General features: G+C 39.6%; 1 protein-coding gene across 7 annotated transcripts in view; it reads right to left on the bottom strand.

Annotated features, from left to right (window-relative positions):
* The window catches only part of stk40 (serine/threonine kinase 40), a 107,964-nt gene that overhangs the window by 75,485 nt on the left and 7,960 nt on the right, over positions 1–24,519 (bottom strand). For 4 of the 7 annotated variants that reach the window (XM_069895852.1, XM_069895857.1, XM_069895856.1 and 1 more), the window contains 5 exons: positions 16,570–16,696; positions 15,234–15,319; positions 12,678–12,818; positions 9,454–9,675; positions 1,357–1,409 (listed from right to left, as the gene is read on the bottom strand). In XM_069895852.1, coding sequence (XP_069751953.1) covers positions 1,357–1,409; positions 9,454–9,675; positions 12,678–12,818; positions 15,234–15,319; positions 16,570–16,696 — 629 coding nt within the window. Of the gene's footprint in view, positions 1–1,356; positions 1,410–9,453; positions 9,676–12,677; positions 12,819–15,233; positions 15,320–16,569; positions 16,697–16,774; positions 16,847–24,519 lie in introns of all 7 variants that reach the window. The other 3 variants (XM_069895853.1, XM_069895855.1, XM_069895858.1) reach the window with 2 other exon arrangements.

Here is a 24,519-nt window from a genome sequence, read left to right as displayed (position 1 = left end):
GCATTTGACCTGGTCTGAGAATACAGGGGCAAAGTTTAACAATATGAATCTGAGCTGCTTACATTAACTGCAGAATCACAATAAACATTTAGGGTTTGGGCTAAAAAAAATGATAGGAAAACCCAAAAATATCTATAAAAAAAAAAATCCCTAAGATAATAAGCAGCCCAAAATCCCTGAAACGACACCCAAAAATGCTCAGGAAGCAAAATCTTCGTTGTCCAGTGTTATCACAACAATTAAATTTCCCATCATTCCCACTTTGACATTGAGAACCCAAATTACTTCTCCTCTCCTGACCCAAAACACAGTAATCACAACTGAAAGTGACATTTACATTATGGAAAATAAATGCGCACAAAAAAAAAAGAACCATTAGGACACTGCTGCTTTGATTGCTCCCAATGCTACATAATCTGGAATTATAAACAAACAGGCCTCAACATGTAGCACCATTTTATTCTCCGAGTCATCCAAATATGGTTTCTTCTATTATCTGTTTATCATGAACACTTCTGCTGGAGGCATCAACTTCAACCTTACAACCTTCTACTTCAAAGAAAAATTCTCCAGCAACTTGTGTTGGAAAGGTTGCAATGCAAGAGCAAACCACAGCCATGCAATTTCGAAGATCAATGAGTAGTCAATTCGTAAATTTTGTGATTGTATGTTGTTGATGTTAAGAATTTTAAATGAAATGGGCTGCACAAAACCATTCAGATTTCTGTTTAAAATCAGAATAACACTAATTTCAATTTTTATGAATAAAACAGTTCTCCTGTGAGACTGTGGGGTTCACAGCAAGCAAATACAAGCCACCCACAGTTTAATGAACAGGTTTAAGTCTGCAAATTGAAAAATACCCCAAAATCATTTGAAATAACCACAACTCTATACCATTGTGATAAATGACATCAAAAGCGCACAAGACTCGTAACAATTACTTAAAGAGGAGAGAGAAGAAATTAGTTCTGCTTTTCATAGGAACAAACAAATGCATATATGTTGGACTTCGTGATGTAATATCCTGCGAGCTCGCATGTAGGACCGTCAATAAGATGCCACATATATACAGATGAGAATACCAACTGTTAAAAAGCATCACTATTAATCAAAATGAAGACTTAATAAAAGAAACAGATGCGCAAAATGAGAAAAGTTGTTTTCATTTTAAGCTTAACAAACTTGCACCTTTTGAATCGCACCAAAAAAAATCCTTCAGCTCAATTCGTCCATACTGCCCAAAAATACTTTGAGCTAGCCTCATTTGTCTGCATGAGGTCCATATCTTCCAAACAGTTAAATGTTCAAATACTCAAAAACAAAGTCAATAATAAAGGAAATTTTTCAGTTTACCTTTTATTTAGCACCATGTTCCCCAGCTTCAGATCCCTATGCACAATGTTCTTCTACAGAAGAAAAAGGAAAAAAAAAACGTATTGAGCTTCTAACTCAAGGGCAGAGAGAAACTGAATCAACTAAAGAAAACTGACAATAGGTTAGTTTTGCACGGTACAGAATAAAAATCATTTGGAAAAATAGATTTTCATAAAGGCTCGTTATAATCAAAAGGACACGAGATAACATGATTATTTTTCATATTAGTTTATCAGAATAGTCCAAGCAACTTTGAGGCATGCTTTCATGGCTTCCTTTCACTACACAGCTTGGAGCTGGAGATGGGGGTCATGTTCAGGGGCAGGTGGACACAATGAGAAGCAAATATTGAAAACAATACAAATTGGTCAAAAATCAAATACCAAACATCATCGACAGTGAAAATGTAAGCTATATATTATGTTTTACAACTCTAGAAAATTAGTGTTTCTTAAAATAATCATATCTGACAATAACCTCCACGTTGCAATTGCCTACTCAGTCTGTACAGATGCCTTTAGTAAACCAGTTTCATCAAAGTCAATGTAATTTCTGAAAAGAGAAGGCCAGCAGGGATCCATTTGCCACCCTCCTGGACATAACCCATTTCTTTCATCTAACATGAAGCAATAAGCAGATGAATAGTTTAAAACACCATGTATGGTATTAACCAAATTATTACTGATCCTTTCTCAGTCTGGAGAAGAGAAGCCAACAAATTAGTTTAACTTATCCACTTATCTGCCCTGATTATTTTTTTGGAATAATTCAAAAGGTACAAATTTGTTACACTTAGAATAAAAACAACTTTCCTCAATGGTTTGTATTAGAAGCTCTCCGCCTGAAGAAAGAGATCAAACTTTGACATTTCTGCAAATTGTTATAAAAATCAAGCTTTTTATGGCAAATATTATTTTTTTATTTTAAAAGGTTGTTTCACTGATATTTTTCCAAGCCACAGATGATGAGTAAATGAAGCTTGGCCATCAACTACTGGAAATGACAACTAGACTGTGCACTTTTCAGATAAATACCCTCCTCTCACAATGTTATTCTGTAAAAATAAGTTTGCTTTCCAGGTATACACCTCACCTGCTTCAACACATTGGTTGACACTGTTTGAGTCATCACATGTATTAATATATTTTGGAACTAATTCACATGACCAAGAAACTAACTACATGCATATAGATAATACTGAGGAACATTTCACATAGTTCGAACATTTTTCATTATTATAATAATAAAAAGTTCCCAATAACCCTATTTTCAACTGCAATATCAGCATATCAGGGATTTCTTAATGAACAATGTACAAAAATCTGTTCCAAAAGGTATGGGCAGCACAGTTAACATAGCGGACAGCACCAAAGGATTGTAGACCCGGTAATCCAGACTCAAATTCAGCGCTGTAAGGATTCTGTGTGGGTTTCCTACAAGTGCTCCAATTTCCTCCCACCCTTTAAATGTTAGGGATTGTAGGTTCATTGGGATATTTGGTTGCCATGTGCTCGTGGGGCGGAAGGGCCTGTGCTGTGTCTCTAAATTTAAAGTTAAAAATATATTAAATTTAAAGACACTGTGTGCTCATACTAGTTTATAAAATATTATGTCCTCACTGACATCCAAATCAGTTGAGGTAAACAGAAGCATCTATGAAATCACATAACTTTGGACTGCAGCAATGACTGCCTAAAATCACTGATTACAGAACTGTGTACTTGTCGTTGCAAGGTAACTGTTCCCTTTCTACTTGCAGATGCTCAAATTACTTTCATTCAAATAACAGTGAGTAATTAGAAGATAACAACATCTTCCCCCAACAGACCAATTTGTTTTTCTTTCCTCTCTCCCCCTTAGTCTTGCATACGCCAGTCCTCTGCTCATCATGTTTCACCTTTGCTTGATTTGCCAGGCCTGTGTGGGGCCACAATTCCACCCTATCCTTTTGTACATCGGCTTCTGTGCTAACTTTCCTTCATCCCAACGACCATTCTTTCTCTCCAACTGATGCAGCTTGCCCCATTGAGATCCTGCGGCAGATTGTGCTTGGCTTTTCATTCCAGCATCTGCAGTCTCTCCGAATGTCTCCATCCTGAATTTCCTCAATTAAATTACAATTTTCAAAATAATCTTTGAGATTGGTTACTTTTGCCCACGGCTAATATCAAGTGTCCTCCATGAAATTACTCTTGACTATCCTCTCCAGCTTTTGAAAGAAAGTGCAAGGAATTAGCAACCCGGCAACGCCATTCCCACAACTAAGGAGGACCAGAAACCTGCTTGGATCACTTTTATAAAAAGGATGGGCTGGGGGGCGTGGCAAGATGGCGTAGAGGCTAGTCATGTAATCCCTGTCCTCTCTGGTCAGACTTTTAAGTACCCGTTTTTTAACCCTTTATTTTTAATTTAAAAATTTTAATTTGATATTTTGGTGAGCCATTATGGCTACTAATGTAAAAAAAACTAAGTCAGTTACAAAAGAAAATACAGTTTTGAAGTGCAGAAGAATTGGGACCTAAATGACTTGAAACAGTCATTCGATTTCAGTGATCCCCAACCCTCAACGATCGCCAAGCCTCAACGATCGCCGGTGGGGACAAAAGTTAAAGTAACAGCCACTCGCCAGTCTCAAGATGGAACTGGTTCGACCCGTTTTGCGGAGGAAGGAGAGCGCTCCCGAGAAGTTGGGCACGAGCCTGGAGGCTTGTTACAAAGAATAACCCCGTTGGAAGAGATGGGAGCGCGAACTGTGATGCTAGACACGCAGTCTATAGCGACTGGGGGCTTGAGTAGCGCTGCTAATTACGGAGGATTCAGTAATTTTATTAAAAAATGGTCTGCGGGGGGAGGAGAGCGACGACCCCCTGAGGAAGTCGGGGGGTCATCGTTGGGTGTCCAAACTCGCAGCAAAACGACTAGAATGCTGCCTTTTGAAGTACAAGAGGACTTACCTTACTCTACCACTGCACAGGAAATGGAAGAAGAGCTGGAAGAAAGTGAGTTACAAATTACGGAACCGGATTCTGCATTCCAAATTGCATCTCAACCTGTTTATACGATGTTTGAAGGTATTGCTTCTTATTTGGATATCATTACTGGTCAATTGAACCAGCTGGTTCAAATGAATACAGATATGAGCTCAGACCTAACTGTGGTTAAGGCAGAAGCTAAAGAAAATTGGAAAAACTTAAAAATTTGAAGCTTCCTTTTCTGAATGTAAACAACAGGTACAATCCAATACAGAATCAATAATAAAGGTGGAAAAATCAGTTAAAGATTTAGGAGCCCGGGAAAGAGAATTAACAAAAAAAGACTATTTGGAAAATCAAAGCAGACAAAATAATGGAAAAATTGTGCGTTTGCCAGAAGGTATAGAAGGTCAAGATCCTGTCAAATTTTTTAAAAATTGGATTCCCCAGATGTTAGGGGAAAGAGTCTTTTCCTGATGGATTGATATTGGAAAGAGCACAGAGAGCTTTAAGAAGAACACCTTTACCTGGTCAACCCCCAAGAGCTGTGATAGTTTGTTGTTTGAACTGTTTGGATAGAGACAATTCTTCGACTTGCAGTTCAAAATGCAAGACAAAGGCAAGCTCCAATGATGGTTCAGAATAGTAGTTTTCTTCTACCCTGATTTGAGTCAAGATGTCATCAGACGCCAATGTGAATTTAATCTAGTTAAAGATGTTTTATGGTGTAAAGGTTACAAATTTGCTTTTCGTTATCCTGCGGTGTTGAAAGTGTTTTATGGAAACTATCCGTCTCAATTCTTTGAGAGTGAGCATGAAGCAATGGTTTTTGCCAATTCGCTACCAGATGTCAGAGGACAAAGAAGTCGTCCACCATTATCTCCTAAAAGAAAATCTGACGGTCTTAGAAATGGGAAAAATGGCAGAAGTGGAAAGAACGGGAATGGAAAGAGTTCATCTACTCTTGAAATGAGTTCACCATCTGGACTGGAATCTCAAAGATGAATTTTTTTTGTAATATGTTAATATTTTTGATTGGCTGTCTGGGGAGGGGGGGGAATTGCACTAACTTCTTTGTTAGTCATCAGTCACGAGTGGGTAATCCACACCCAGTTTTTTTAGGGAGTTATTACCTTTTGGTAGTTTTTTTGGTGGGCTTTTTTTGTTGGTTTTTCTTATTAACGAATATGATTTCTATTTGGAGGGCCTATATATTTTAATTTGGGGGTCCTATATATAATTTTTTTTCCTTCCTTTGTTATTATCAATTTTGTGATTATTTTTGGTATTTAGTAATTGTATTAGATTGTCAAATTTGAAATTTGCTACTTTTAATGTTCAGGAATTAAACAACCCGATCAAGCATAAGAGAGTTTTGGCATATATTAAAAAGATGAACATTGAAAAAGGATGGGCTGCACCTGAACTGGAAGAGAACCAATATCCTGGCAGGAGGGTTTACTAGAGCTGTTGTAAACTAGTTTGGCAGGGGCAGGGAAATGAGAATGAGAATGAAGAGAATAGGATAGTAGGGAGACGGAGTTACGTCAGAGAAAGAAATAAATAGTAGAGTAGTCAATAATGACAAAGGAAAGGCAGGTGAGCAGACAGGAGAGCTGTTCAACAGGAATACAGCACAAACTATATCAGTATCTGGACCAAGGGCACTCTACTTAAATGCACGTAGCATTAGAAACAAAGTAGATGACCTGGTTGCTCAGATTCAACTGAAAAGATATGACATTATGGCCATTACTGAAACATGGCTCAATGAGACATGTGATTGGGAGCTCAAAATCCAAGGATACACAGTCTATAGGAAAGATAGGCAGGTTGGTAGAGGTGGAAGGGTGGCTCTGATGGCAAGTCATGACATTAAATCAATAGAGAGAAAGGACATAGGGTCTAAAGTGGTAGAATCATTATGGGTTGAATTAAGAAGAGTCAAGGGTAAAAAGACCATATTAGCAGTTATATACAGGCCCCCGAACAGTAGCTGGGAAGTGGACTATGAGCTACAGCTGGAAATACAAAGGGCATGTCACAAAGATACAAAGATAATATCAAAATAATTATGGAGGATTTTAGGAACATAGGAAGTATGAACAGGAGTAGGCCAAAAATGGCCCATCGAGCCTGCTCCGCCATTCAATACGATCATGGCTGATCTAATTTATGATCTAACTCCACCTACCTGCCTTCTCCCCATATCCCCTAATTCCTCTATCATGTAAAAATTTATCTAACCGAATTTTAAATATGTTTAATGAGGCAGCCTCAGCCACTTCCCTGGTTAGAGAATTCCAAACATTCACTACTCTCTGGGAAAAACTATTTTTCCTCATCTCTGTCCTAAATCTACTCCCCCGAATCTTGAGACTGTGTCCTCTCGTTTTAGTTTCCCCGGCCAGCTCAAAAAACCTTCCTACATCTATCCTATCCATACCCTTCATAATCCTATATGTGAACTCCAGCAGAGTTTGTAGAAAACCTAAGAGATGGCTTTTTTGAACAGCTTGTTGAGAAACCCAAAGTTTTGGATTGGGTCATGTGCAATGAACCAGAGGTCATTAGGGAGCATGGTTCCTCTAGGAAGCATGGTTGAAAGTCCGGTGGTATGAGAAAGGAATTGGCTCAAGTCAACTGAAAAAGCAAACTAGTTAGAGGAACAGAGCAGGATTGAAAGATATTTTTGCAAGAAATAAGCAGCATGAAGGGTTGATATATTCCAAAGAAAAGGAAATTTGTCAAAGGAAAGATGGTACCAATGAGGCTAACAAAAAAGGTGAATGCCAAGATAAAAGCAAAGGGGAGGACATACAAGGAAGCTAAAATTAGTGGGAAATTAGAGGGCTGCGAATCCTTTAAAAACTTAAAGAGACAAAGAAAGTCATTGGGAAAGAAAAGATGAGTTATGAAAGGAGATTGACAAACAATATTAAAAAATATACTAAATTTTTTTTAATGTATATATAAAGAATAAGAGACACGCTGACATAGGACTGATAGAAAACGATGCTGGGGAAATTATAATGGGTTATAAAGAGATTGCAGAAGAATTAAATCAATATCTTACATCAGCCTTCACTGTGGAAGACGTTAGTAATATCCCTGACAGACCGAGGCTTCAGGGAGTAGAGTTAGATACAGTTAAGACTACTAGAAAAATTGTCCGAGTCAAACTGAATGGATTAAAGATTGATAAATCTCCCGGACCGGATGAGAAGCACCTGCGGGTTCTGAAAGAGGTGGCTTTAGAGGTTGTGATCTCATAGGCAATGATCTTCCAAAAATCAATGGACTCTGGCCTGGTTCCAGGGGATTGGAAGGTTGTAAGGTTACGCCGTTTAATAAAGGTGGGATACAAAACAAAAGGAAATTATAGGCCCTATTACTCTGCCATCGATGGTTGGGAACGATGAGGTTATGAAATACCTGGAGAAGCATGACAGGATAGGTCCAAGTCAGCATGGTTTTTTCCACCAGGGTAGATCCTGCCTGACCAACCTATTAAAGTTTTTTGAAGAAATCTCAAGTCGGACAGACAAAGAGGAGGCTGTGGATCTTGTTTATTTGGATTTTTAAAAGGATATCAATAAGGTGCCGCATGTTAGGCTGCTAAATAAGATGAGGGCTCATGGAATTACAGGGACAATATTAGACAGGATAGAAAATTGGCTGATCGGCAGAAGCAAAGGATTGAAATTAAGGGATCCTGTTCAGGATGGCTGCCTGCAACAAGAGGTGTTCCACAGGGGACGGTCTTGGGACTGTTGCGGTTATTGCCAAGATAGGTGGCGGAGCAGGAAGTGGTGACATCAAGATAGGTGGCGGAGCAGGAAGTGGTGACGCCAAGATCGGTGGCGGAGCAGGAAGTGGTGACGCCAAGATAGGTGGCGGAGCAGGAAGTGGTGACGCCAAGATAGGTGGCGGAGCAGGAAGTGGTGACACCAAGATAGGTGGCGGAGCAGGAAGTGGTGACACCAAGATAGGTGGCGGAGCAGGAAGTGGTGACGCCAAGATAGGTGGCGGAGCAGGCAGTGGTGACGCCAAGATAGGTGGCGGAGCAGGAACTGGTGACACCAAGATCGGTGGCGGAGCAGGAAGTGGTGAAGAAACCATAAAATTGCAGAAGGATTATAGACAGATTAGGAGACTGGGCAAAAATATGGTAAATGAGATACGTTGAGAAACGTGTGGCTCTACATTTTAGCAGTGGAAATAAACAGGCAGAGTACAATTTGGATGGGGAGAAAATACAAACCTTGGAAATGCAAAGGGACCTAGGCTTCCTCATGCAGGGAAACCTAAAAGTTAATGACCAGGTGGGATTGGTAGTGAAGAAAACAAATGCTATTTTGGCATTCATTTCAAGAGGAATAGTGTACAAGACTAAAGAGGTATTGATGAGGGCACTGGTGAGAACTCATTTGGAGTTCTGTGTGCAGTTTTGGGCCCCCCATCTTACAAAGGATGTAATGTTGTTGAAGAGGGTGCAGAGGAGATTACTAGGATGATTCCTGGGATGCAAGGGCTAACGTATGAGGAATGTTTGGCAGCTCTTGGATTGTATTCATTGGAGTATAGAAGAATGAGAGGGGATTTCAAAGACATTTCGAATTTTGAAAGGTTTTCACAGAGTGGATGTAGATGTTTCCCTTGGTGGGTGAATCAAGGACAAGGGGTCACAGTCTTAAAATTTGAAGTTATCCATTTAAAAAAGAGAGGAGGAAGAACTTCTTTAGTCAGAGGGTCGTGGATCTGTGCAACTCATTGCCGCATCCAGCAGTGGAGGCCAGATAAATGGGAGAATTTAAACAGGAAATTGATAAGTATCTAATAAGTAAGGGTATCAAGGGATATAGGGAAAAAGTTGGAAATTGGAACAGGGTGTGAGCATAGTTCAGCTTAGTGTAGTCACAGAACAGATTTGATGGGCCTAATGGCCTGCTTCTGTTCCTTTATCTTGTGAATTTCCTTAACAAGCCAGATACAATAGCAAGGTGAAAATGGCTTTAGCATACACCTATCAAAGCAAAGAGAATTTGCACTGCCCATGGGCACTAACAGCACCACCTCAAAAAGTAATTATACATCCCCTTACCTTGTGCAAAGCTTCCACTACCCGTACCACATCATAAAATATTGCAATTGTTTCACGCTCACTAAGCCTCTTCTCTTTTATGACATAATGTTGTAAATTGATGAGATCAGCAGTTTTGTCACTGAAGTCATGGGCACAGAGGCAGTCTAGAACCAAACAGATTCTTTTCTTCATCCTTCGCACAAGCTTATTCGATTCAAACTCTTCTACAACAGCTCTATCCTGTAAAAGAGTAGATCCAATCAGAATTGAGATGCAGCATATATAATCCCATTTATTCTGAGAAAATGGGACCCTGCTTATTTCTTGCTAACACTGAATTTGAAATACGCTTTACAAATGCAAACTGATACAGAACACCTTTTACTTGAAAAACACTAACATTTTTCTTCCATACTTGTCTTTGACACAGTGTCTTTCCCATATTACAAACTAGGATACTTATGTCCAGGTTGTTAACACAGACATTTAAAAATATGCTGCCCTTCCAGTCAACAGCATTGTTTTATGAATGAAGTAACATATATAGAACTTTACAGTGCAGGAACAGGCTCATCCATACTGAACAAAATGCCAAATTAAATCTCTTCTGCCTACACATGATCCACATCCCTCTATTTCCTGCTTATTTGTGCATCTATCCAAAAGCCTCCTAAACGCTACCATTGTATCTGCTTCAACCACCACCTTGAGCAGCCTGCTCCATGCACTTACCACGATGTTCAGAACTTGCCATGCTCATGTCCTTTGAACTTTTCCCCTCTCACCTTAAATGCATGCCCTCTGGTATTTGACATTCTTACCCGAGGGAAAAAAATAATCTGGCTACCCTATCAGTGGCTATCATAAATGTATAAACTTCTATAGGTCTCCCCTCAGCCTCTTACAGTCTAAAGAGAACCCAAATTTGTCCAACCTCTCACACAACTCAGACCTAATTCAGGCAGCATTCCAGTAAATCTCTTCTGTACCTTTTCCAATGCCTCCATATGCTTCCTGTAATGGGGCAATCAGAACTTTTCCTGCAAAATTATCCTTATACTCAATACCTCAACCAATGAAGCCAAGCATGCCATATGCCTTCTTTAACATTCTATCCACTTGCATGGCCTCTTTGAATGAACTTGGATGCCAAGATCCCCTCTGCACATTAATCCTTTAAGGGTCTGCCACTTTGTAATTTCCCCCTTACATTTGACCTCCCAAAGCACAGCATTTCATACTTGATTTGATTAAATTCCACATCCCATTTCTCTACCCATATCTGTAACTGATCAATATCTTGCTGTGTCCTTTGATAACTCTTGACTTCATCTACAATACCACCAATCTTTGTAACCTGCAAACTTACACAGATATGCATCGACATTTTCATGTATATCACAAATGACAGGGGTCCCAGAACCAATCCTCAAGAAACACTGCTAATCATGGACCTCTTGCTAGAATAACACTCTTCCATTACTGCCCTGTGTCTTCCAGGATAAAGCCAATCCCGAACCCCGCCTCCCAATCCCAAACCCCGCCTCCCAATCCCAAACCCCGCCTCCCAATCCCAAACCCCGCCTCCCAATCCCAAACCCCGCCTCCCAATCCCGAACCCCGCCTCCCAATCCCGAACCCCGCCTCCCAATCCCGAACCCCGCCTCCCAATCCCGAACCCCGCCTCCCAATCCCGAACCACGCCTCCCAATCCCGAACCCCGCCTCCCAATCCCGAACCCCGCCTCCCAATCCCGAACCCCGCCTCCCAATCCCGAACCCCGCCTCCCAATCCCGAACCCCGCCTCCCAATCCCGAACCCCGCCTCCCAATCCCGAACCCCGCCTCCCAATCCCGAACCCCGCCTCCCAATCCCGAACCCCGCCTCCCAATCCCGAACCCCGCCTCCCAATCCCGAACCCCGCCTCCCAATCCCGAACCCCGCCTCCCAATCCCGAACCCCGCCTCCCAATCCCGAACCCCGCCTCCCAATCCCGAACCCCGCCTCCCAATCCCGAACCCCGCCTCCCAATCCCGAACCCCGCCTCCCAATCCCGAACCCCGCCTCCCAATCCCGAACCCCGCCTCCCAATCCCGAACCCCGCCTCCCAATCCCGAACCCCGCCTCCCAATCCCGAACCCCGCCTCCCAATCCCGAACCCAACCTACCACAAGAGAGCTTGACAAACATTATGCGTACCACATCCACTGCCCCAACCTCATGAACCAACTTTGTCACATCCTCAAAAAATTAATCAAGTTTATAAGACACGTTCTGCCCTGCACAAACCCAAGCTGACGTTACCCATTCAGGCCTTTCCAAATGTGTGTAAATCATCAATTCTCAAAGCTTCTCCTAATGATTTGAGGTTTACCAGACTCTAAATTTCCTTGAACAAAAACAATATTGGCTATTCTCCAGTCCTCTATGACCTCATCTATTGCTAGTGAGGATACAACACCCTTTGTCAGAGCCCTAGCAATATCCTCTCTTGCCTCTTTCAATAACTGGAATATATTTTGTCAGGCCCTAGGAACTTATCCACTGTAATGCTCTTCACAAAAGACCCACTACCACCTCTTTCTCGATTAGCAAGAATGTATTGATTAAAAAACTGAAAATTCAACAAATGTACCTGGTTTTAATTCCATTCCTTCACCTTCCCAATTTTTATCTTCAATTAACGCAAATTAAAAGCACTTTTCCAGTTGGTGTATGGAAATTATTATCTTTGCTTTCAATGTACAGTAGAAGATATTAAACCACCAATGACAATTTAACTTTTAAAGTAGGTCGACATTGGCATTTATGAGCATAACCTTGCATTGTTCATGTAGGAGCTTCCAAGTGATTAACAAAAACCGGGGAGGATGCACAACTGAATGTTAACTGCATCTGTTCCCTGGCCCCCTCTCTGACTAGCCAGCATCCGGTGGGTACCTGCCTCATCCAGGAAATACCTAAAAGGAAGAAACTTCAATTTGATTCCAAAGGAAATGAGCCCTTTGGTATTTCAAATGGTTAATACAAATTAAAGTACAACATATTTGCTTTCCTTGCAAATTCCAATTATATTTTGTGCCCCGGTGGACTGCATTATACTTTTAAGTATTTTACTGAATTATGAAACTTTGTCACATTGCTAATGGTGTAAGATTATTTTCTAAAGCAACAGACACTATGACCAGAAGCATGTGGGCGATTAACTCGCCTACTGAGAGTACTTGCACATTGTGCTTTACCTGAAATAGACCATGGTGGTGCACCACTCCATCTTGACTGTAAAGCAAGGACAGAAGGGAGTATTCTGTATGTAAAAGCATCTTTCCTTGTCTTTCTTCCTGAGTTTCCATTCCTTCACCTCTATCTTCAAGGGTCAGAATCTGAAGCAAGTGCAAGGGTTGGATAAAGTGGTGTTGAAGTTTCAATTCAAACAATTCATGTTAATAAGCCTGCATTAATTTGCAATACATCGGGACATCTTGCAAACTAACTGAAAAGACTCGACCAAATTTATCCATCAAATTCATACTGAGCCATTAACAAACAGCAAATAAACTGTGACACCAACTTTTCTTACATTTGCTCCACGTTTATTAAAGCGATCACAAATTCAGCACATGTAACCTTTCGAATCAAAGTTGTCTTTGGCTTGGCTTCGCGGACGAAGATTTATGGAGGGGGTAAAAAGTCCACGTCAGCTGCAGGCTCGTTTGTGGCTGACCAGTCCGATGCGGGACAGGCAGACACGATTGCAGCGGTTGCAAGGGAAAATTGGTTGGTTGGGGTTGGGTGTTGGGTTTTTCCTCCTTTGCCTTTTGTCAGTGAGGTGGGCTCTGCGGTCTTCTTCAAAGGAGGCTGCTGCCCGCCAAACTGTGAGGCGCCAAGATGCACGGTTTGAGGCGTTATCAGCCCACTGGCGGTGGTCAATGTGGCAGGCACCAAGAGATTTCTTTAGGCAGTCCTTGTACCTTTTCTTTGGTGCACCTCTGTCACGGTGGCCAGTGGAGAGCTCGCCATATAATACGATCTTGGGAAGGCGATGGTCCTCCATTCTGGAGACGTGACCCATCCAGCGCAGCTGGATCTTCAGCAGCGTGGAAAAACAACCAACTGAAAAACCTCACAAAGATAAGCGTATACAGAGCCGTTGTCATACCCACACTCCTGTTCGGCTCCGAATCATGGGTCCTCTACCGGCACCACCTACGGCTCCTAGAACGCTTCCACCAGCGTTGTCTCCGCTCCATCCTCAACATCCATTGGAGCGCTCACACCCCTAACGTCGAGGTACTCGAGATGGCAGAGGTCGACAGCATTGAGTCCACGCTGCTGAAGATCCAGCTGCGCTGGATGGGTCACGTCTCCAGAATGGAGGACCATCGCCTTCCCAAGATCGTATTATATGGCGAGCTCTCCACTGGCCACCGTGACAGAGGTGCACCAAAGAAAAGGTACAAGGACTGCCTAAAGAAATCTCTTGGTGCCTGCCACATTGACCACCGCCAGTGGGCTGATAACGCCTCAAACCGTGCATCTTGGCGCCTCACAGTTTGGCGGGCAGCAGCCTCCTTTGAAGAAGACCGCAGAGCCCACCTCACTGACAAAAGGCAAAGGAGGAAAAACCCAACACCCAACCCCAACCAACCAATTTTCCCTTGCAACCGCTGCAATCGTGTCTGCCTGTCCCGCATCGGACTGGTCAGCCACAAACGAGCCTGCAGCTGACGTGGACTTTTTTACCCCCTCCATAAATCTTCGTCCGCGAAGCCCAGCATTGAAACTCAAGCTCTTTCTCCATATACTATCCCTTAAACAATTAGTGAACCCAAAATCAAAAAAACTCTAACCACTTTTGTTTGCTTCTATCAGTGACAAGCACGCATTTAGGGGGCATTTGAGCGCACTCTTTTCAAGAAAATCATGGCTGATTCACATTCTCAAACCACCTCATCCATCTGATTTCAACATTTACTTGAGTGCTTATTATCTGAAATGTTCTTTACGGTTTTGCAAACTCATTGATTAAAGGAAACTAAAGCGATCATCTGAGAAGATACCTTGGTGCATACTGCTGTGGAAAACTAGAGCTTTGCAGCTTTTTAGAAGATAGAAGGTCAAAGCTAAGTGTAAAACAATATAATGCTTTTAAAATTGCAGTCATATTCAGTGATTTCCCACATGATTGTATATTCTTGTGCTTTAAAGGACCTTTTATCTCAGCTAGTCATCTCACAGGACCTGGACGAGTGCATCAGCACATGATTGCTGGCATCACCAGAGAAAGTTCTTTCATCTTCAGCCATGTATAGTTTCAATTTGTGGTGGGGGCAAATGAGGTAGAGTAGGGAGGAGTTAGAAGAAAGCAGTATTACAGTTAATAAATGCAGGCTTATTGACTGCATTCAATAGAATGACAATTAATGAAGCCTCCCCCCACTATTTTTTCTGGATAGGGATTCATTAAGTTGAGCTGATAATTCTTTAACCTCACTTGACACATTTAGAAAATTCAGACCACATTGCTGAGAAAAAAAAACCAACAAATATGCTTTTAATTTAATTGACAAACTTGTAATACCTGATTCCTAAAACATCTTTTAGGATGCATTAGAAAGTCTTTAAACTCTAGTTGTGCAATTATTTTCACATTTCATAGGAATGAAATTTAAAAATTCACTACGAACATGCAAAACAATTCTGATTGAAAATACTTTGGCCCATTTTTAAATGCAAGTATATTCATACAAATAGTTTGTGTGATATTCTACAAGATACTACCTGGAACCTTTACTCACTTTTAACTGATAGAAGTCATCGGTTCCATCTTTCCTCGCCAAACATTGAACAATGCTCTGAACAGGTGAATTTCCTAAACGAGGACCTATCCAAGAAAATAGATTGCTTTAAGTATACCATTGAGATTCCTTCCAATTTAGTGGAAGACCCATGACTAACAAACGCACAAAAGATTTCCCTCGTCTATAGTCCTTCTTACTCCTTTTTTTTTAATAAATCAAGGCTATTTTATATATAAAGTGCCTGCTCGGAAAGCTCAGTATGACTAATCGCCTGAGTCACTAAAAAAAACAAGAACATGCAGCTGTCAAGTCCTAGTAGAGACACCAAAGCCCAATTTCCAATTGTTGAGAATCTGCTAAGCGATCATGTCATCTATTTCAAATGTTGTTGGAAAAATATCAGAACCCTGTTTAAACAAATTAATCAGGATAAATTTTCTTTCTTCTATTCTTTTCAATGCAAATGGTCACTTAGATATTAGGCTGATTTGCAAATTTGAGAACTCGCGCTTTGCTGTTGCTCTACTATTTTTGATATTCAACCTCAATACTGTGCTCACCAAGATCTTCCAGCAGGGCAGAAGCTGATGTTGAGATAATGTTTTGCCTCCCTATCCAGAAGTTATAGCTGGTTTATACAACTATTCAAGCAAGATTCTGCTAAATCCCACAATTTGAGATTTACATTCAGGTGTTTCCTGCTAAAATGAGTATTCCCACAAGCATCACTGGTCATCATTTTTAATTAGTTAGGAGATGCAGTAAAGACAAGTAATTGCCACACACCAGACATGCCCTTCAGAAGGTGCCATCACCAGAAATCACGAGTCCTACTGGTGATCGTGCTCACAAGTAGTAATGGCATCGATTTACCAGAGCTTACAAACAAATAAAGAATACACTGACTCATTGCTTTTAACAGAGCATGGTCAACTTTTTTTTTAATTCACTCGACAACTCCCCAAACCGCCCAGCTAAACTCCCCTGACCTTATTGGCTCACTGCCACACAGATGATCCTGATTCTCAGACTCTCCTCCTCCTGCATCTGAGATTCAACACCAGTATACTGACGCTCAACATATCCACACATGCCACCATGATCCCCATGCATTGCACAAGTCATCAGCGGTGGCCGGCACCATTCCTGACTAAGTACACGACCACAACAACATCCCTCAATCAGGAGTCACAAAACAAAAAAATAAGCTGCATCTTCTGAATTAAACTAAGCACAAGTTCAGAATGAGAGAAATATCAAAGAAAAATACTTGACAGACATTGGCTAAACAGCAATTCGTGCTTGTGGAAGCTACTTGAGTGAAGAAACTCACCGAGGATGAATGGTCCAGCCCTTTTACTGTTGCTCCCAGAGATCCCTGTACAGAGAGCTTTGGATTGAGTTGAGGATTCACCAGCTCCCCTGTCTAGTGCTCTTCTCTTCATCTTCCTTCTCCAATTCTAAAGAAACCAGACGTTTGTAAACATCTGATTCAACTGACAAATTAATCACCATTTTTTTTAAAGCTTCCAACTAACCATTTTAGTTCCCCAAGAGTTAATGTAGACATTGTTCAATTATTCACCACTAGACAGGACTGTTACCAGCTTCTGAAAGACGAGGCAATGTGAGAAGTTATGGTAATAGGAATGATGCAAACGCCAATCCCCAGTTATGAAAAACAAGTGAGTAATCAGCGTAGAATCTCAAACTTTCAAGTGCACAAAGCACTAACAAAGAATAAAAAAGGCCCTGAGGAATAAATTATGTGTCACTCCAAATTAAGTGGGAGGGAGATGCTGGTTTAACTTCCATAAAAATGTAGTTTTTTTTGGAAAGGAGCCTTTTACCATACTTTTTCATGTTCCATTTTCCAATCTTTCTGAACAAAGATTTTTTTCATTCAGTGGAAGTTTTAATCATTTATACTTCAAAATTCATAAAATTATTCTACTTCATAATAACTCTGAGGGGGAAGAGAGAGAGAGAGATGAAGGCAAATAAACGAGATGGGGAAGACGTAGAAAGCAACCTGGCAGTGCATTATTTCCACCTCCTCCTCAAAGGTGGGTTATGGTATCCTTTCTGCCATTTTAATGACACCGCAGAAATTGGGAAAGTGCAATTGAAACAAGTCTTGTAACATGGATGCCATTTCAAGATTTCATTGGGCAAGACAACAATCTATCATTGATGCCAGTGCAGAAACAAAATACTGAAAACACTAACAGGTCAGGCAGCATCTTTGGCAAAATAAACAACTGATAGTTTCAGTCAAAGAGCTTTTGTTGTTAACCTGAAACAATTGCTCCCTGATCTGTTGGGTTTCCCGCATCTTCTGTTTTTCAGGTTTCCAATATCTCCAGCTGTTTGATTTACATTCGATATTTTTGCACAATCCACTTTTAATTAAAATATTCCCGATGTTGGACAGCTAATCATAGAAGCAACATGTTGAGCGGCATGGGGAGACAGTTAACATTTTAGCATAATGGCCTCCCACCAAATCTCAAAAGTTACAAATTTTAAATTACAAAGATGAGGGAAGCATCGGAAAGAACAAGAAGTCAGGGATAAAGTGGACATCAGTTTAAACTGAATGACAAAGGATACTGGCCCAAAGAAATGCAAAACCAGCTGCAGAAGGAACTCAAAAGGCCAAACAATATCTGCAGAAAGAAAGTGTGAACATTTCTTGCTATGTCAAAAAGGTCCACCTATCAACTACACTTCAGGGCAGCTACCTTCCCTCTCCACTCCATCTTAATGCAGGGTCTCAACATGAACCACAAATGATGCTTGACCAGCGATCCCCTAGCAGTTAGAGTATTTTTGCTCCAGATTATAGCATCTCCAGCTGAAAATTGCTGCTTATGTTTCAAAAAGTTGTAAATTTGAAGAGATGAAATCTTCGATACAAAAGGAGTTTTTAAAAAAATGAACATCCAAAAGTGGGAGATGAAAGAGTCGACTGAATGATGATCTGAAACTCTCCCAATTCAATGTTGAATCGGTAATGTGCCAAATTTGAAGATGAGGCATTCTACCACATGCACATTGGAGCAGTGTTGGTGGCCAGAGACAGAAGTCAGTGGGAATGAGATGGAAAATTCAAGTGGTAAACAGCAAATGCACCTTGTGAATTGAATGGAGATGTTCTGCTAAGTGGTCATCCGATCTGTACTTAGTCTCTACTATATTGAGATAACCACATTGAGAGAACCAAATGCAGCAGATAAATCAAATGAAGGGAGTAGAAGAGTGTGAATAACATGGGAAGTGCCCTTTAACATTATCTGGTTTCCCCAAGCATTGGGAAGTGAAGATCAAGTCAATGGAGAGAGGCTAATTGGTGAATAATTTGTGTTGTTATTTGTAAATTATTTTTACTTCATCTAAAATTAAGGTTTGTGAGCTTGGACAATGGGAAAAAGTGTTTAAAAGGTTGCATGGAAAATACTGGCCCAAGAGGGGCTGAAGGTAAGGGCAAGGGAGTAGCTTCGTGGTGGAAGGAGAGGGGGACAAGAGTAGAACTTCACAAAATGGAAGTGCCATGGTTGAGGGTCCTAAGACTATGGAGAGGGAATTAAGTGAGGGAAAAAAAACCTTTCAGATTAATGAGTGTGAAAATGGAACTGTCAGGACAGATTCAAGAGAATGGGAAAATGAAGAATGAAATAACAAGCAGCTGGGAGGAAGTATAGACATGGGAGGCAGCAATGGATCAGATGACACAAGAGCAACGAGAAAACTGACAGCAAAACAATGATTTTTTTTAAAAAGTCCATTACAAGAGCAGGAAGCAGTACTGATACATTCATCAACATACCAGTACTGAAGAGAGCTGAGCAAAAAGAAGCCTGTGCAGGAATGAACCAGAGGGCGCAATACATGGCAAAGAGACAGGAATCTCATGGATCAGTTTGGGAGGAAAAACTCCACCCACCCCACCCCCCCCCTCATTTCCCCACAGTTTTAAATCTGTAATCAAAATTAACAATTAAAGTGCATATTTAGGTTTTTTTTTCTAAATCTAAGCACTTTTTATACAGAGTCCCTTCATTTCAGGGCACCACAATATTTGGTACATAGCAATGGTATGTATAAAGTAGTCATGTTCAGAACTTTGTTGCATATCCCCTGTATGCAATGACTGCTTGAAGTCTGTGATTCATAGACGTCACAAGGTGCCGAGTATCTTCACTGATGATGCTCTACCAGATCTTGACTGCAGCCATTTTCTGTTCCTGCTTGTTTTGGGGGCTTGTCCCCTTGAGTTTTCTCTTCAGCATATGGAAGAAGGCATGCTCAATTGAATTTAGATTGGGGAACTGATTTAGCCATTCAAATATTTTCCAGTTTTTATTTTGGAAAAACTCCTTGCTTTAGCAGTGTGTTTGGGATCCTTGTCTTCTTGCAAGATAAAGCGCCATTTGGAGGCATTTGCTCCTACTTGAACAGATACGTTTCTGTACACCTCAAAATTCATTTTACTTCTGCCATCAGTAGTTACAACAAATGAAGGCAAGTGCATCAGTTCCTGTGGCAGCCGATACATGCCCAGGCCATAATACCCTCACCACATTTCATTGCTTTGGATCTCGGGCAGTTCCTTTATGCCTCCACTCTGCTCTTGCCATCACACGGATACAGATTAATCTTGGTCTCATTTGTCCACATGATTTTTTTTTAGGATATTTTTTTTAACATACTTCTTGGCAAACTGTAGTATGGCCATCCTGTTTTCATGACTAACAAGTAGGTGTCATCTTACAGCTTAGCCTCTGCATTTCTGTTCATAAAGTCTTTTAAGGACAGTAATCATGGATACATCCACACTTCCCTCCTGAAGTTCGTTTGCATCAGTTAGGAGTTTGGCCCTTTTCCATTCATCAGCAGTGGAGGTCCTCCTCGGCCTACGAGACACTTTGCGATCAGTGACCTCACCAGTATACTCTTTCTAAACTGAATGATCGAAAGGTGCTGCTCTTCAGAGATTCATTGTGTGAAACAATGTTGATTTGTGTTTTCAGAAAAACAATGCATTGGACTTTATTCTTGTACAGTACTTGAATTATCTTGCAAGTCTTATTAGAATTTCTAAGCAATTTCCAAGGCAAACCGTTTGACTCATTCACCTGTACTTCTGCAACCTACTCCCTCACATCTATGCAACCCAGTTCCCTCTTTATTCTTTTATTTTGACAATTAATCTACATTAATGGGTCTTAATGGCTCATTAACTCCCAATACATCTTTGGAATATGTAGAAAAACACTAACACCCAGAGAAACCGTCAGAAAATATGCAAACTCCACAAAGAAACCACCAAGGTTCGTTCCCTGTTACCAAGAGAGAACAGCACTGACTGCAGTACCACCCTCAGCCTGCTTATATCCCCCTGAAATTTCTCTGGATCTTTCTCATAATCCACAGTGCAACCTAGCTTTCCATCACCTGAAAACATGAATATACTTGGTCCTCTCATCCAAATTTTGGCTCTTGAACAAATTCCACTAGTATGTGACCAGTCATAGCTTCTCAACTTGAACACGATCCATTGATATCTACTGTTATCTCTGCAAACCAACCCTCATTTCATCAAGTGGGTTTGCACCTTGACCTGGGCTCAAAGTTGTTGTTTGATTACTACCCTTTTAAATATTTGATTTTTTTCCCCATAAATATGCATAGAAAAACTCTCCAATATATTACACACACTATAACAATAAAGATCAAGTTACAAATGCACCTGATGAAATGAGGGGTGGGTGTGTGTGTGTGTATATATATATATATATATATATATACATACACACACACATATGTATATATGTATACACACACATATATAGATATATACACACACACACATATGTATATATGTATACACACACATATATAGATATATACACACACACACATATATATGTATATGTATGTTGACCATCAAAAATTCTATATAGGGAAGTCATTATTGAAGCATTTATTATTATCCTTTTTATTATTGTATTTATAATTACAATTTGGCCCAAAATGATCCAAATAGGGCTGCCTTATCTTAATAAATATGCCATATTTGTTCAAGTTGGATGCAATTTTTTTCAACATATACAATTATTCATCTCAGCAGTCCATCGTGCTATATGTCGAGGGGAGTTGGATTTCCAAGTAATTGCAATAGATTTCTTCGCCACTGCCAAGGCTATTTTAACAAATGAAATTTAGAATTTAGTTAGTTTATTGTCTATTTCAATGAAGTTGCCCAAAAGATAAAGCTCCATATCATCCATGAAGGTCACCCCATTATCTTTGTTAATATTTCAGTAATATCCTGCCAGAAAGGTCTCACCTTCACACACGACCACATAGTATGTAAGAACATTCCTATTTCTATCCCGCTCCTAAAACACATTTCCAATGTTTCAGATTTTGATTTATGCAACTTCTGTGGAGAGATAATAATTGGTGTAGGAAATTATATTGCACTAATCCGTATCTTGCTACATACCCTCAACTCTACCCAAAACATTATTGGATGTAGCAACTTATTCAAATCCACACAAAAGCAATCATCATTAAACTATTTTTAAAAATTTTAACATAAAAATATGCAATTTCAAATGCAAGGACATATTGATGTCATGCTATCCAAACACCAATCAGACCAGCATCTTTCCATAATTTCAACACCTTGATCCAACTCCCATCTCTCTCTCGATCTCTGTAAACCTGGTTTCACACTTTCATTCTGGAGAGCATAGTACCTCTTGCTTACAAGTTCGGGTGTATTCCCCAGCCAAATAATTCGTTCCATTTCACTAATTTCAAGTGGGGTCAGACTTGACCCTTATTTTTTTTTCCTTAGGAACGATCTTAGCTGGAGAAAAAAGTCCTGTTGGGCACTCTGTATTTATTACTTAATTGTTCAAAAGACACAAGAGATCTCTCCATATAACAATCAATATATATTACTTTATCGTACCATAAATTCAATATTTTGTTACTCAGATTCATAATGATATACCTTTTTTTTCTAATATGCTCATTTATTTCTTGCCATATTCTAATCATATAAATTAATATTGGGTTATCTGTCTTTTTTTTGTAATTAACAGCATTTTAAGGCCTTTGCAGTTTCTTCTTCTATTGAGTTCATTCCCATTTGCTTCCAAGAAAGGGGACTGTCTTCTTCAAAAAAGGATGATGAAAATCTTGTTTGTACGAATAAATATTGATTTTTTAAATCTGGAAGACCACGTCCTCCCAACTTATAATCCCACGTTAGCTTTTCCAATTAAATTCTTGGCACTTTATTATTCCATTGGAATTGCTTTGTAATAATTCAATAATTTAAAGACACTTATAAGTAGTGCAATAGGCAACAATTGAAAAAGATACTGTAATCTTGGCATCATCTCCATTTTAATACAATTTGCTCTCCCCACTAGAGTAATCAGCCCATCTTCCCCTTTCTATAAATGTTTCTACTTTTTCTATGAGTGTAATTAAATTTATACAAGCTCTGTAAATTATTATGTCATTATTCCAAAATATTTGATTCCATTTAAATCTATCTTTTTGATATCTTTCATAATCAAATTTTTTTCAATGACATTAATGACTCTTGTCCATATTTATTTTATAACTTGATATGCTTCCATTTTTCTCTAATTTTGTTTGTAATTTTATCAAAGATTCAGCCAGGTCAGACATATATAATAGCACATTATCAGCAAATAATTTTATGTTCTTCCTGTCCAACTCTGAAGCCCTCAATGTCCAGATCTTTCCTTATACTGTCTGTCATGGTTCAAATTCGATTCCTACTCTTTAAACTTATTATTATTGCTATATAAATGATACAAAAGAGAAATAAAAGTGTGTTAGAAGGAGTAATATCCAATAGTATGAAAAGTCCCAAGAGTACTGGATTATTGTAGTTTTGCTTTACTAAATTGGGAGTTGATGTAATTCAGTCAGTTTGAGCATCCCCATTAGTGTGAATACTGTATATATTACTTTCCCAGTTGACCACTTCTCAAATTCAGGTAAAGAAAGCAACCAAATGGCTATTCACTCAAAGACAATTCACTATTCTGATCAACTTCCACACAAAATGGATACAATGAACTCAACCAAAATAAACCAAATTGATCAAACTCAACAGGAAATTGTAATTTAGTTTGTTTGGTTCACTGTACCAGTAACAACTAAACATTGTTTTATATTTCAACAGCCCGAAGCATTGTCAACATAATGCAAGAGGAAGTCCTTACCACACTGGTCAAGCATACTGCAAATGAAGTATCAGCACCATTCAGTTACCAAGTAGAATTTAAAGGAACCAGTAATTCGCGAAGTGAAAAAGAAAACAAGAATCTTGAAAAATACCCTGCAGTTAACAATGTCATTTTCACAGGTATTAACAGGCTTTATCACATTTTTTGTCTGGTTAAATTGACCAATAAGGTTCTCACTTCTCTAAAACGACTGGTGACTTTGTCAAGGCAAAAAGAATAGCCTTACCAAACAAGCCCTGATTTAGAAGGAATAAATTTGAACAAGTTTAGATGAGTGAAAATTATATGTTGAACAGTTACATTGGCTGTGTCAAACACTTTGTAAGGATGTGTACACAATCCTATTAAAAAAAAAAGCTCAATGCTGGCTGGAGACAATTATCTATTAGAGATCATTCAAATCTTCAGAAGAAGTTGAGCAGTATGACATAGCTGCAAATTAATGCAACCAGAATCGAGATTCGTAAAATAGTATGAAGGTAATGCTACAAACCCTCAACTCTACCCAAAACATTATTGGACGTAGCAACTTATTCAAATCCACACAAAAGCAATCATCATTAAACTATTTTTAAAAATTTTAACATAAAAATATGCAATTTCAAATGCAAGGACAAGCAACCTTACTACCTCATCCAAAGCTCTGAATGACAAGTTTTGTATATTGTTACACAATTTCAATTCACTGTGTCATTTTAATCAAAGAAAGAAATACTTCACTCCCTTCCACCACCCCACCAAAATAAACAAGAACCTCGAAAAAGGAATTTATTATTCAGATTTGTAACAGATTATTAATAATGTTATAATTATGAATTAACAGAATGTTGCTTTGTGATAAATGCACCAATATAAACATTGAACAAATCAGAATTCGGGGAATGGGAGTTCATTGATCCCAGACAGGGTTGCCTGTACTTGCTTACAAACAATACAAACTTTTCCTTCAAACATTTTCAATTTAAATCAACTACCACTCA

Source organism: Narcine bancroftii, chromosome 8 (assembly GCF_036971445.1).
Source record: "Narcine bancroftii isolate sNarBan1 chromosome 8, sNarBan1.hap1, whole genome shotgun sequence".
NCBI classification, from domain to species: domain Eukaryota; kingdom Metazoa; phylum Chordata; class Chondrichthyes; order Torpediniformes; family Narcinidae; genus Narcine; species Narcine bancroftii.
Note: the sequence above shows the minus strand (reverse complement) of the source record. Positions and strands in the feature narration are given on the sequence as shown.